The 15,153-nt window shown below is 45.5% G+C and overlaps 2 protein-coding genes across 3 annotated transcripts in view; one reads left to right on the forward strand and one right to left on the reverse strand.

Annotated features, from left to right (window-relative positions):
• Window positions 1-4,503: 4,503 nt before the first annotated feature.
• Window positions 4,504-14,700, reverse strand: LOC143776224 (mitochondrial inner membrane protease ATP23 homolog). Its single transcript, XM_077265385.1, has 6 exons — window positions 14,360-14,700; window positions 13,305-13,350; window positions 12,651-12,732; window positions 10,785-10,922; window positions 6,395-6,478; window positions 4,504-4,939 (listed from the first exon to the last, which is right to left on the reverse strand). The coding sequence occupies exons 1-6, from the start codon at window positions 14,484-14,486 to the stop codon at window positions 4,736-4,738; spliced, it is 681 nt and encodes a 226-aa protein (XP_077121500.1). The 5' UTR covers window positions 14,487-14,700; the 3' UTR covers window positions 4,504-4,735.
• RPAP3 (RNA polymerase II associated protein 3) overlaps window positions 14,674-15,153 on the forward strand; it is a 136,048-nt gene continuing 135,568 nt past the window's right edge. Inside the window, exon 1 of one of the 2 annotated variants that reach the window (XM_077265383.1) lies at window positions 14,674-14,843. The gene's annotated coding sequence lies outside the window, so the exon portion shown is untranslated. The remainder of the gene's footprint in view (window positions 14,844-15,153) is intronic. The other variant, XM_077265384.1, reaches the window with a different exon arrangement.

Consider the following 15,153-nt stretch of genomic DNA (forward strand, 5'->3'; position numbering starts at 1 on the left):
GCAACGCTGCAAATTTTAGGCCACGCCTCTGACCACACCCATTTCTAATTAGTCACACCCATATCCACGTCCCAACCACACCCATTTAGCACTGTTTCATATACAATAATTATAAACAAAAAAATATGGCCACACAGTGCTCCATACTGTATAATGGCCACACATGATGCTCCATACTGTATAATGGCCGCACATGATACTTCGTACCATATAATGGCTATGGCTACACATAGCTACTCCTACACACGCGGCTGCGCTGCTTACACTTTGCACACACGGCTCCGCTCCATACACCTCGTACACACACGGCTCCGCTCCATATACCTCGTACACACACGGCTCCGCTCCATACACCTCGTACACACACGGCTTTGCTACATCCACACTGTATACCCCCTGACCCCACACAAGGCATTACTTACCTTATCCTGCGGCTGCAGCACCGTCCATGTGGCAAGTTGGCAACCAGCACAGGCAGCCGAGTCCTGCAAGCCACGGAGGTCCCGATCATGTGACCCCTGACTCCTCCCCTTCTGTGACCTCATCACAGGTCCTGTGCACAGAAAGCAGGCAGCCATACGGAAGGGTAAGGGCCCGGGGCATGGCTTAACACAAGGGGGCGTATCGGTTGAATCTCCTGCTGTCTGCGGGATCAGAGCGTCCCGTGCTGGACAGCAGGGCAAAGGCTCAAAACCGGGACAGTCCCGCACAATGAGGGACGGTTGGGAGCTATGCATTTGCTGATGCGCTGTCTTCAGCACCTGGCGCTGGGAACAGTTCTAACTGTACCGCTGCTTCTCAGGCGCTGGTGTGTGTCACCCCAGTGTGTGCACATCTGGGGGACATTTTGGGGCCATGCTGCTGGTAAAAAACGTACATGACCCGTGTGGGTCACACAGTCAATGGAAACACACTGATACGTGCATAGCAACATAGATTTCAATGTGTGTCTCCAGTATATGTGAAAACTGTCACCACACGTACCGGAGACACAGACGTGTGACAGAGCCCTTATACAGCATATTCCATGCCATTTCCCCACATACCAGGAAAATGCATGAAAAAAATACAGCTAAACAAAAATGGATGAAATCAGTGGCATTTTCTACAAGCCATTGACTGGAAAATAATGTGGGGTAATCGGCAGCTGCCACTAACGATCTACAGAGCTGCGGTGTATTACCCCATACATCCACCCTCTGACAACACTGCAGAGGTTCATAGGGATGTTGGACCCCCACTCATGTCATTGTGATGATCTAGCCTACAGATATGTCCTCAGTGTGTTCAGTCCTGGACAAGCCCTTTAAATTCACTATACCAGACACCAGAGCCAGTTACATATGAGGCCAATTAAATGGGTTTATTAGTCAGATAAAAAGTCGTTTAGATGCTTTTACCATACAGATTACTATAACCTACTAATGTACTGGAATTCTGAACACTGCCCCCTCGGCCTAAGTTCAGACCTTGTAGATGACTACAGTACTTAGTACTTCTCACTAAATTAGAATATCATCAAAAATTTACTTTATTTCAGCTCTTCAATACAAAAAGTGAATCTCATATATTATATAGTCATTACAAACAAGTGATCTATTTGAAGTGTTTATTTCTGTTAATGCTGATGATTATGGCTTACAGCCAATGAAAACCCCAAAACTCCTGTAAGGATGGAAAGGGGGCATGACACTATGGCTCGTCTAACTAATAACATTCGGTCTTATTCCTTATACCAGTTTCTGACTGGAGAAAGAGTTGTAGCAAGGCCACATGGAGGTGGATAACACTTCTAAGACAACTCATTCATTAAGGCTATTTTCACACTAGCGTCGTGCACTGCACGTCGCTATGCGTCGTTTTGTAGAAAAAACGCATCCTGCAAAAGTGCTTGCAGGATGCGTTTTTTCTCCATAGACTTGCATTAGCGACGCAGTGCGACGCATTGCCACACGTCGCAACCGTCGTGTGACGGTTGCGTCGGTCCGTCGCCACCAAAAACGTTGCATGTAATGTTTTTTTGTGCGTCGAGACCGTCTTTTCCGACCGCGCATGTGCGGCCGGAACTCCGCCCCCGCCTCCCCGCACATCACAATGGGGCGGCGCTTTCACTGCTTCCGTCGGTACGTCGCAATGACGCAATTCGTCATGCGTCGTACGATGCTAGTGTGAAAGTAGCCTTAGCAGTATGAGCTTCTTACTGAATTAGAAGCATCTGACTCCAAAATGCCCCTTATCAAGACCAGAGGTGTTCACTCTGGTTGTAGCGTCGGCACCCCTGCACGGGCGCCACAGTACTCATTCCCGGACCGCTTCCCGGTACCCTCCTCTCACCTCGGATCCGGCGCCTCTGCATGATTCCCAGTGGGCGCGCCGATCCTCTGTGCCATCCGTCCCTTGTTCCACTAGTCCATCCCCTGCTGCTGCTTCCTGGACGCTGCGCGCTCCCCACAGGCTTCCTGGAATAGCTCTGAGGGCACGCGTTCTCCCGGTCTCTTAAAGAGACAGCGCGCCATTTTCAAAAAGTGTCTCAAGCAATGGCTGAGCGACTGGCTATTTCTGGCACCTCTGCCCTAAGGGAGGTGCCTGAGCAACAAGTGTTTTCTGTTGCTATTCTCAGGTTCCTTGCACCTGCGTGCCAGTGTTTCGCAAGTACCTTGCTAACTCCGGTTTGTTTCCCCAGTGTGCCTGCCAAGTCTCTCTGGACTACGCCACTACCCTCCGCACCTGTTCCTGCCAGCTGCTGCCTGCTTCAGCCGTATACCCTCTCCCAAGCTCTCCGCTTCCTGCAGTTCCTGCCTGTCACACGGGGTCTGCTCCCACTTGTTCGGGGTCTAACTGGAGGTAGCATCTTGCGTCCCTCGGGCATCTCAATCAATCTGGCCCTGTTTGAGGGGTCTTGCTATGGGTGTCTGGGGCTCGCATAGGTACGCTCCCTTCGGAGCCCCCAAATAGTGGTTGTGTGGTTCCACGAAAATTTCATTAAACGAATGTGCACTTCAACATCTGTCTCCATTTCCATTCGATACACTGGTCTTGAGAATTCAAGGCCTCAATATCCAGGAACCCATGACCCGTTCAAGAAAAAACATGTTAACTGATGCAGATATCTGTGCTGACACGATGGTGAGCAGACCGCATCCTCATTTCTTACTGGTCAGTGGGTGCTGGAGAAACCCTTATTTAATGAGCTCATTATCTGAACATCAGAATATCTGGAAAAAGCGCCATACCTGTCTGTACATTGTGTGTGATATTGTAGGTAATACCAGACACCACATTTGGGCAAATATGTTTTTTTTTTTCCTGGAAGAAAGTGGCAATGTTCCTATTTTAATCAAGGTCAACTCCTTTATTTACCCTGATCATGGAAAAGCACCTTGTTGCTCCAACAGCCCTGAGCACACTGTTCCCCCTCCTTGATACACCCCTGATAATATTGCCATCATTTTTGTAGAAGATGCTTTAGGAAAATGCCGGCAGTGGTTTTCCTGACGTGTCCTTTCTGACCTCTTTTTGGACATCTGTTGCGGAGTCTACATTTTTATATTCTATGTAAAATTGAAAGCGGACCAATTAGCACGCCAATAAGGCAGTACAAGGCTGACCTGCTGTTCTCGTGGTGAGGGGTAAGAGGGGAACTATTCTGAGTGATGCACTTAAATGATGTCACAAAGAATTTCAGACATTTCGAAAGCCATGAAGCCACTAAAAGTAGAGAGAGCTGACTATTCTGTTGGCAGCCTCCACTTCAAAGCAGCCACTATTTGTACATTTCAGAGGATGGACATCAGCTGGAAGAACATGACTTTGGGGCAGACCTCATATCTAGGACTGCACTCCAAAAAATAGACTCATGCACCGCCCCAAAACGGTCTATTAGCATTGTCTTCCTCTCATGCACTCTGTCCCGTATCACCAAGAAAGTTCACCCTCACAAACGGGTTAATACAGTCAAGGAGTATTTGTTGTAGAATATTTTCAGAACTACTAAAATTCCACTATAGTACCATGCATGGGAAGGGAATTACAATTCTGGAGCAAGCCATTACAGAAATGCTCCGAAGGGTTGTTGTTTGTTTTTTTTTTTTTTTGCAGAAACAGCAGATTGAATCCTTTACAATGGATAAAAACCTATAGCTGCAACTGCAGCAAAATCGACATGCAACACTAATAGATTATCAGATTTTGGTGTGAATTTTTAGGTCAGATCAACAGCATAATAGTAACGTGATGGCAGCATTGGAGAATGAACTGTTCTGGCCAGCAGTACAAACATGTTGCCGCCCCAAATTGTCAGTCAGAAGGGCAAGCACAGAAGTGATGCCCTCTGAAGATAGAAACTTGAGACAACCCCTATAGGATATGCAGTGTATTGTGTGCTCAGTATTTATTGGGTGTGGAGGGCAGAACGGTAAACTCCACTGGAAAATTGGAGCAGAGTGAATCCACACACGAGAAACTACATAAAACCTTAGTTTTACTTCCTGTGATCAAAGAAAACATTGTCATATAAACTTTATTATATTCCTCACAAAACAGAAATCAATTTTAAAAATCACAGAATTAAATATAAAATTAAAAAGGACATACAATAAACAGACAAACAGAAATTGAGGCATATCCTAATACATTCCATCATCTCTTAGGAAATCTGCTAGAGGGGCGCAATCACGATTACTAGATCATAACAAGAATTCATCTGAACCCTGATTTATATGTGCTTTTCTGGAGCTCAAAGGTTTGAGTAATGTCTTGCTCGGTTTTTAAAATCTCTGTGCGCCATATCAGCATCTCTTGCGCAATGAGGGATTCGACCAAATGGTTCATGGTCATTAAAGCACGATTCAAACACTTCATTTACGGCTTTTTCTGCTGCCTCCCGACTGATCTGCCGGACTGCCAATATGGAGCGGAGAGCGCGGTCTCTGACACAGGCCTGGTAGGGAAAAAAGGAAAAGGTTAGGCAACACCAGAAATCAATATTACGCATGTCCAATAACATGTATTATTTGCACAAGGCATCAAATCAATATTATTTGTTTCTTATTACGATTACGATTAAGACAAGAACAGAGCATGTATTAATACAGCAGAATGCCCACTACATTTGTCTATGCAAGGCCCTGTCCACATGTGGTTTTTTTTCAAACTGAAACAATTACATAACAGGGAAACCAACAGAACAAAGAATTTGTGCAGCAGATGGAAGCATCACCTGGCCGATGGGGTCTGTCACGGCCTACTGCACGCTATCTTACAGGAGGGAATATGCGGTGCAGCCTCTGATGTGAACAAGGCCTATTCTCTGGTCTTCCAGCATCCTATCCACTATGGGGAAGCTGAAGAAAAACACATTTGGATTCCTTCATTGAAATGCTGTTCAATACAGTGCATCAGAGGCCTGGCCTGGCGCAGAGACCATCCACAAGGATTTCTCAACCTCATGTCGCCTTCCCATACGATCCTTTTACAAAAATATAACACTTCATTCTCACTTGTCCTCTAAGTGTCTTGTCCCAAGAACCCGGTCAAAACCCACTGACTGCAATTACCACAAATCTCCATATCCCACTGCCCTGGACTCAGAGGTTGTTCACTTCAATCATCCGAAGACATAACTGAAAATAAATGAATTCTAATTACATTTTCACTATCTTAAACCTGGAAGTGCGCTATAGTCAGGCACATTACACAGTTCAATATCCCTTGTGCCACAAAAATATATACTGTCTGCGCAAACACTCTTTGTAACTGCTGTCCATGACTAAGATGAGGAATATGAAAGATGGACGCCTTCCCCTCTATTAACTCAAAGTTCTCTATTCAGTTAGATGAAACTGGGTGTGTTCTAGTCAGGACAACTGCCTTAAGTCCAGCCCACTTGGCTAAACTCCCCTTCCTCAGCCATCTGCCAGCCATAAATAGAAGTGCTCAGAAAGGATTTCCCAGTACCCTGTGCACGATATCTACAGGACTTAAAGGGGTTTTCCCAGAAAAAAATTATTTTAATCAATAGATCATGGAATAAAAATACTGTAACTTCCACTATACGATGTGTTAAAAATTGTCCGTGTGCTGAGATAATCTTATAAATGTGCCCCTGCTGTGTACTGTGTAATGGCTGTGTCTGACCGTACAGGTACATGGTCTGATCATACCACAGCTCCTGGGCGGGGATTACAGCTGATTCTGTGAGGTAAAACATTTCACTGCCTGTTTTTAAGCAATGTTTTACCTCACAGAAAGAATTGTTTATTTCCCAATCACTTATTATTCACTTCTTGATCTGGTGTCCCCTCATTAGGCTATCTGAATGGATCCATCCATAAAATATTTTGCGGGGACCACAGGTACCCACACTTCGGGACATACCTGATGATGCGGGACATACCTGATGATGCTGTTTCAAGCCAAAGTTAAAGCGGCTAATTTCATTACTAAGTGAGCAGTCTCCACTGAGATTGGCAGCTCTGATCTGTAGAAAATGGCAAAACGTAAATTACAAGAATATCAAAGCGGAGAATTGGCTCGTCAAACAGACATCTGTACTGGTCACTACTGAGAAACGTGTTCTTTTAGGCCATGTGCACACACTGAGTTTTGGTCAGTATATTACCTCAGTATTTATAAGCCCAGACCAGTAGAAGAACAACCAGAGGGAAAGTATAATAGAAACACATCACCATTCTACATTTATCACCTGCTCCTGGTTTTGGCCTACAAATACTGAGGTAAAATACTGACCATATACTGACCGTGTGAATGTGGCCTTATAGTCACTATGTCTCTAACTCTCTGTCCCAATCAGGTGTGCGGAGAAGCCGACACACTCCGGCTGGTATAGTATGCATTAGCTTCTCTGCACGCTCAAGGAGTCTCAAGCATTGTCATTTCCTAATTAATGGGACTCCTGCATGAGACTCCTCGAACGTTGTAAGGATGCCATAACTGTACTTACCAGAGCCCACTGCAGTCTCTTCACATCCAATATTAGATACGAAGAGAGTGTAAGTGGCCCATTGCACTGCTCCTACACAACGATTCTCTCCCAATTAGGTAAAGGAGAACTCAGGCTAGTTTTTATCTTTATTTTTGCCCCCTTTGTAGGCAATTAGTAAGGTGTTTGTAGTATGTGCATGAAAAGACTTAGGCTACTTTCACACTAGCGTCGGGCTCGGCCCGTCGCTGTGCGTCGGGCCGACGTTCCCGACGCTAGCGTTGTCTCCGCCGCACAACGGGGGCAGCGGATGCATTTTTCCAGCGCATCTGCTGCCCCATTGTGAGGTGCGGGGAGGTGGGGGCGGAGTTCAGGCCGCGCATGCGCGGTCGGAAAAGACGTTTACGACGGAGCAAAAAACGTTGCAAGCAACGTTTTTTGCTCCCGACGGTCGGCCACTGCACGACGCATCCGTCGCACGACGGGTGCAACGTGTGGCAATCCGTCACAATGCGTCGCTTAATGTTAATCAATAGTGAAAAAACGCATCCTGCAAACACTTTTGCCGGATGCGTTTTTTCGGCAAAACGACGCATTGTGACGGAATGCAGTTAACGCTAGTGTGAAAGTAGCCTTATTGGTTGCAGCCATTTCTAACGCGCCCTCTTCGGCATCATGCAATGGCAGGCCTTTATTGCCGACTCACACTAGAAACTATTACTTCAATTATTAATGTAGATTAATATCCCAATTTCCAGACTCATAGTGTGACCCATGCACAATGCTAGGTCACTATGTTTACCTCCATAACAAACAATACAAAAACACTGGAGAAGGCTAGGAGTTATGATAAAAATATGTAGAAAAGCTTTATTTATTCACAATACAAGAATACTTAAAAAGACAGACAATATAAATAGATGTGTTATAGAAAAAACACCAAGAGGATTAGAGCACTGTACACACCATTTGCATTGTATCATGACCATTATTTGGTAATGGGTGAAGATAATAGATGAAAATGATCCCTACCCTAGATGTCCCAAAACAATAGATCCCTCTTTTTATATCAATCAAGGCCCTTTCATTAATGATATTCACAAATGGTCACTTGGGGATAAATTCCCAAACATGTCCAACAACTCTCTAAGGCGTTCTGTCAATTAAGTATGCCCGACATAGTGGACACAGAGGGTAAAGGGCAGGGAGAGGAAGAGAAAATATCTCACCGTGTGCTTAGGCTACGTTCACATTTGCGTTCGGCGCCGCAGCGTCGCCGCATGCGTCATGCACCCCTATATTGAACATGGGGGCGCATAGACATGCGTTGCATTTGCGTTTTGTGACGCATGCGTCGCTGTGGTGCATGCGTCAGGGCGCAGAGAACGCAGCAAGTTGCAGTTTTTTCTGCGCCCAAAACCATGCAAAAGTGGACGCATGTGTCAAATGTGAACGTAGCCTAAGATGCTCACTGAACGCACCCCGATGTGCGTTTCGCCGCCGTCAGCCTCGCTTTCTCAAGGGGAGGTGTGGCTTGACTCAGCTTGAGGACCTTAAGTATCCATGGATACTAGTCACATGGATATCACATAACCCGGCCGGCTCATGTGGCGCATGCGGCCGCCGCCACCCATGACACACCACCCCCGTCCGGTCGTATCCTGACGCACACACGAGCGGGTACCAAGACAGGTCCCAGTCGTGCACGCAGCGGGACAATGCCAGACAGAGGCAGCCACAAGTGACCAGCACACGCACGTGTGTGCGTCGGGATGCGACCGGGCGGGGGTGGTGTGTCTTGGGTAGCGGCTCACGAATGCGCCACATCTATGCAGCCATGAGCTGGCCGGGTTATGTGATATCCATGTGACTAGTATCCATGGATACTTAAGGTCCTCAAGCTGAGTCAAGCCACACCTCCCCTTGAGAAAGCGAGGCTGACAGCGGTGAAACGCACGTTGGGGTGCGTATAGTGAGCATCTAAGCACACGGTGAGAGATTTTCTTTTCCTCTCCCTGCCCTTTCCCCCCTGTGTCCTCCATGTCGGGCATACTTAATTGACAGAACGCCTTAGGGTACTGTCACACAGTCACACTTTGATCGCTACGACCGTACGATCCGTGACGTTCCAGCGATATCCATACGATATCGCGGTGTCTGACACGCAGCAGCGATCAGGGATCCTGCTGAGAATCGTACGTCGTAGCAGATCGTATGGAACTTTCTTTCGTCGCTTGATCACCCGCTGACATCGCTGGATCGTTGTGTGTGACAGTGATCCAGCGATGTGTTCGCTTGTAACCAGGGTAAACATCGGGTAACTAAGCGCAGGGCCGCGCTTAGTAACCCGATGTTTACCGTGGTTACCAGCGTAAAAGTAAAAAAAAACAAACAGTACATACTCACATTCCGGTGTCTGTCCTCCGGCGTCTCAGCTTCTCTGCACTGTGAGCGCCGGCCAGCCGGAAAGCGAGCACAGCGGTGACGTCTGACGTCACCGCTGTGCTTGCCGGCTCTGCTGCTTACACAGTGGAGAGAAGCAGAACGCCGGGGGACAGACACCGGAATGTGAGTATGTACGGTTTGTTTTTTTTACGTTTACACTGGTAACCAGGGTAAACATCGGGTTACTAAGCGCGGCCCTGCGCTTAGTAACCCGATGTTTACCCTGGTTACCCGGGGACTTCGGCATCGCTCCAGCGCCGTGATTGCAACGTGTGACCGCAGTCTGCGACGCTGGAGCGATACTCATACGACGCTGCGACATCACGGATCGTGCCGTCGTAGCGTCCAAAGTGTGACTGTGTGACAGTACCCTTAGAGAGTTGTTGGACATGTTTGGGAATTTATCCCCAGGTGACCATTTGTGAATATCATTAATGAAAGGGCCTTGATTGATTTAAAAAGAGGGATCTATTGTTTTGGGACATCTAGGGTAGGGATCATTTTCATCTATTATCTTCACCCATTACCAAATAATGGTCATGATACAATGCAAATGGTGTGTACAGTGCTCTAATCCTCTTGGTGGTTTTTCTATAACACATCTATTTACATTGTCTGTCTTTTTAAGTATTCTTGTATTGTGAATAAATAAAGCTTTTCTACATATTTTTATCATAACTCCTAGCCTTCTCCAGTGTTTTTTAATTATTAATGTAGGTCTAGGAAACCCTTCTTCAGAGTCTCATAGACTTACATTGACTGACAAAGTCCACCTATAAAACGCTGTGGGAGCCGGATGGTGGTAACTTTGATCATATATTGCAGAAGAGAGACAGAGCAGAGCTGAAAACGGTAGAAGACAGTGACCAGTAAGTATTTTAATGCATACAATGAACATAAAATACTGATAGCATGCAGAAGGGACATAAACGCGCTGGAGTGGTACCTTATCGGTACGCCAATTAGAAAGCCGTATACACATACCGTGAGGTCTATCATTTTCCTCTTAATATGGATTGTAATAAATAGTATGCATTTGTACTTCCCAAGTTTTATATTACATGCGAATAAAGAAAACTATCAAAAACAGAAAAAAAATACATTTCCACCCACACTGAAAACTGGCCTTTTATCAGTAAATCAAGAGGTGGAGAAATAGCAGACAACGTTTTGTTGCGGCAGTTATATCTAATATGTGCCAACAGAAGGTTCTGCCAGCTTGTTTCCCACCCTTGTGCTTTATGTTTTGGGTTGGGTTTTTATTGCTTGAAGGATCCAACAGCTGCACCAGATCTTTTAGAATGCTCGTAACCCTTCTTAGTCAGCTTAGATCACTAAGAGATCAGTTGACAATGGGAACATGCAGAAAGCCATCTTCATGTGTAAGTGATCTGCTTACCTCCGAGCATGCTAAATGGCGAATGTTGTTAAACCAATCTACATGTGCACGGCAGTGGTCAAATGCGTGAATCAGCTCGTGTGTCACCACGCGGTCCATGTGTGGCTGATTGTGGATATTATTCTGGCACAACACAATCTGAAAGGAGGGAAATATTATTCAGACATTATTTCTCCTGTTTTGCAGGAAATCCTTATGGCTTGGCCTGTGACCACTCAGTCCCATGGCTCTCTGTATCACCTCTATGCTGATGTCACAGATCTACCTCTCTGGACCTAATATCACCTCCCTACTAACCAGAATCCCACCATGTCTGCCCGCTATTTCATCCTTCTCTGCTAGATTTCTAAAACTTAATATGGACAAAACAGAATTGATCATCTTTCCTCCATGTCACTCAATCCCTCCAATGGACGTATCCATTAAAGTAAATGGCTGCCCACTCTCCCCAGTCCCACAAGCTCGGTGCCTCAGGGTGACCCTTGACTCTGATCTCTTCTTCAAACCACATATCCAAGCACTTTCCACATTCTGCTGACTCCAACTCAAAAAACTTTCCCGGATCCGTACATTCCTAAACCAAGAATCTGCAAGACTCTAGTCACTGAACTCACCATCTCCCATCTTGACTACTGAAACGTCCTGCTCTGTGGCCTCCCCTCAAACACTCTCGCACCCCTCCAATCTATTCTTAACTCTGCTGCCCGACTAATCCACCCATCCCACCACTATTCCCCAGCTTCTCCCCTCTGTCAATCCCTGCACTGACTCCCATTACCCAAACACTCTAGTACAAAACCCTAACCTTGGCATACAAAGCCATCCACAACCTGTCTCCTCCATACATCTGTGACCTCGTCTCCCGGTACTTACCTGCATGCAACCTCCGACTCTCACAAGATCTCCTTCTCTACTCCCCTCTTATCTCCTCTTCCCATAATCGCATACAAGATTTCTCCAGTACATCCCCACTACTCTGGAACGCTCTACCCCTACATATCAGACTCTCACCTACCATCGAAACCTTCAAAAAGAACCTGAAGACTTATCTCTTCCAACAAGCCTACAACGAACAGTAACCATCGCTCCACCAAACTGCTGCACGACCAGCTCTGCCCTCACCTACTGTATCCTCACCATTGTGAGCCCTCGTGGGCAGGTTCTTCCATCCTCCTGTACCAATTGTGACTTCCAGTGTGTAAGATTGCATGTGAAAAGGGGTATACATAACAAAAACGAGTACAGTAAAGCACAACGGAATAAATGGCGCTATAATAATAATAAATGGCTGTCCAAAACTACTGATACCTAACCATAGGACAGTTCATTGGCAGGGGTCCGACATCCGCTACTCTCACCGATCATCTGATGGCTGCACTGGCAGAAGCTGGATGAGAGTGGAGAATAGACGGCAGTCCTCAGCAGTGGCCAGTAAGCAATGTATGGAGAGGTTGTGTTCCGCTAAACATATTGCTTTTATTTGGCCTCTGCCAGAGATGTCAGCTGATCGGTGGGGGTGCTCGGTGTCAGACTCACACTGAGCTGATATTGATGACCCAGTGGGTTCGAGACATCTGAAATACATTAAAGCTCGGGATACACAGTGACCTTGGCCACGTCACTTGTGCGACCAAGGTTCATTTGGTGTTGCTGCTACATCGCAGCGTGATGCAAGTGAATGGGGCGCATTGAATGGTAGTGTGGTAAGAAAGTCAAAAGACGTCCAAGCTCGGATGTTTTGCAACCTCCTTGTTGTAAGCGGCCATGTAGTATCAGCATCGAGTGAATCTTGTCGCACAACAGGTGTTGCTGCCAAAGTCGCTGTGTAGTCTTAGGATAATCTTTGTTTTTAAGATGTTCACTTACTTCAGACGTATCAGCATCAAAGCCTCCACTTACTGATCCATCACAATCCTCACAGGAAAAATGTCGATCTTGGGAAACTGTGCTGAAAAAAACAAAGTGCGGACACTTAAATAAAGGGATTTCTGGAAGGCTGGAGCACAGTGATATCAATGCTTTATTGCTATGTCCCAACTGGTATATTTGGTCCATTCAAGAACGCAGAGAACATTTCTAGTGTGTTATTCTGGCCTAGAAAGTGCGGGTATCAGCAAGATGGTCGGCTGCCTAATGATGCAAACATGATCTCCCTCTATTGCTGCCCACTAAATGCTCCTTTTCAGTCCCAAAGAAGGAGGCACAAGTGGACCTCAGTCAGCCCGCTTGGCATGGCTCATTTACCCAATGGGCAGCAGCAGCTTTGCCACTAACTATACACATGCCGATATGTGAGTGAGGTTTGCTGAGTGCCCGCCATTATTGGGGGTCATTCTGTCCTCTAAATCAGCTTCTGTGCTAACTAGGGAATGGACCATAGTAAGGGCCCACCCTTATGTAATTGATATGTATAACTGCAGCACTGAAGTATGACAAGATTTACCTTACTATATTGACACTGACAACTGAGCTCTGGAGTGGAAAATGACGGAATTCTACTGATCCATAAGTGACACTTACCAACCAGACCTCGTCATGGCATCTAAAAGGAGCCTGGCGTATGGACCTGAGGGACAGAAAGTGATAGGGGTCAGTATAAGTGTAACATATATTATACTTATCTATACTCTCGGCATTAATTGCAGGTATGTCTATCTGCAAAACACATATATATATATATATATATATACACACACACACACATTGCATACACACACACGTTAGATCACTATATACACAAACGTGTATATATATATATATATATATATATATATATATATATATATAAACATACACACACACACACACATATTGTATACACACACGTTATATATACATACATATTGTATACACATATACTGTACATATATATTGTATACACACACATTATATATAAACACATTGTATACACACATATATGCTGTACATACATATTGTATACACACATATATACTGTACATACATATTGTATACACACATTATATATAAACACATTGTATACACACACACGTTATATATACATACATATTGTATATACACACATATGCTGTACATATATATTGTATACACACATTATATATACACACGTATTGTATACACACATTATATATACATATTGTATACACACATATATACTGTACATACATATTGTATACACACACATATACTGTACATACATATTGTATACACACACATATATAAACACATTGTATACACACACGTTATATATATACATACATATTGTATACACACACATATACTGTACATATATATTGTATACACACATATATACATATTGTATACACACATATATACTGTACATACATTGTATACACACATATATACACATATTGTATACACACACATTATATATACATATTGTATACACACACATTATATACACACACATTATATATACATATTGTATACACACACATTATATACACACATATTATATATACATATTGTATACACACACATTATATACACACACATATTATATATACATATAGTATACACACGCTAGATCGTTATACACACACACACCACACGAGTACAGGCTGCCTGTCACCTACTCGTCTCCATGGCCATCTGCAGCATCTTGTGGCACTTGTGGTGGGCTTCGCCCCTGCTCTCCCAGCTGTTCCTGTCCGCGGACGGGGGGCAGCCGTGGTCTCTATGGGCCGCCCTGTCTCCCTCCATCTGTCTCCCCCTTTGCTTTCACCTTTACAACTCTCTTACCAACCCCACCGAGCCCGCACAGGAAGCTGCCATCTTGGACTGTGCGCATGTGACACTGTGACGTTAGTAATCACGCAGAACACGTTCAGCCATTTTTATTTGTGGCAACCTAAACTCTCCAAATTCCACTTGCTCTGTGTATGTGTCTGATAAGGAGCAGTACACCGGACGTGCCGCTAGGGTGTGCTGCTGCATAATCCGGCGATAGGTGACTTGGCGACGTTGGTCTCTATGGCTACAGTATGTGCGCAGAGCATGCCGGGAGTGAGTGGGAAGTGATAGTAGATAGACATCAAGCGGCTGAGGGAGAAGCTGGAGGTAAGTGTCAGCCATGTGTGCTCACGGTACTGGCACGGGGCTGCTGCTTTACCGCTGTGGTATGCTACGCCAGTTACGTGTGCTGGCCTGAGGGGAGTGCTCGGTATTGTGCCTTACTGCACGGGATTCCTTCTGCTAGGCTGTTCTTCCAGGGGCTGTACACTAGGAGACTCCTCTGTCAGACATAGCGCCCCCACCTGTCCATGGTTGTGTCAGGACCTCTTCACCACCTCTGAGGAAAGCCGCCGTGTGCTGCACACACCTGACAAGGCATCTCCCCAGCTGCCCTGCGCACCCTGTGAGCCTGGAG

This window comes from Ranitomeya variabilis, chromosome 5, assembly GCF_051348905.1.
Source record: "Ranitomeya variabilis isolate aRanVar5 chromosome 5, aRanVar5.hap1, whole genome shotgun sequence".
In the NCBI taxonomy this organism is placed as follows: domain Eukaryota; kingdom Metazoa; phylum Chordata; class Amphibia; order Anura; family Dendrobatidae; genus Ranitomeya; species Ranitomeya variabilis.

Bases quoted from the DNA above. Each gene is read 5' to 3' on its own strand.
- LOC143776224 (XM_077265385.1), bottom strand. From the start codon at position 14,486: ATGGAGGGAGACAGGGCGGCCCATAGAGACCACGGCTGCCCCCCGTCC. The intron at 13,351-14,359 runs GTAGGTGACAGG...TCTGTCCCTCAG, and splicing joins GCAGATGGCCATGGAGACGA to GTCCATACGCCAGGCTCCTT. The intron at 4,940-6,394 runs GTATGTCCCGCA...TTTCCCTACCAG, and splicing joins GCTTGAAACAGCATCATCAG to GCCTGTGTCAGAGACCGCGC.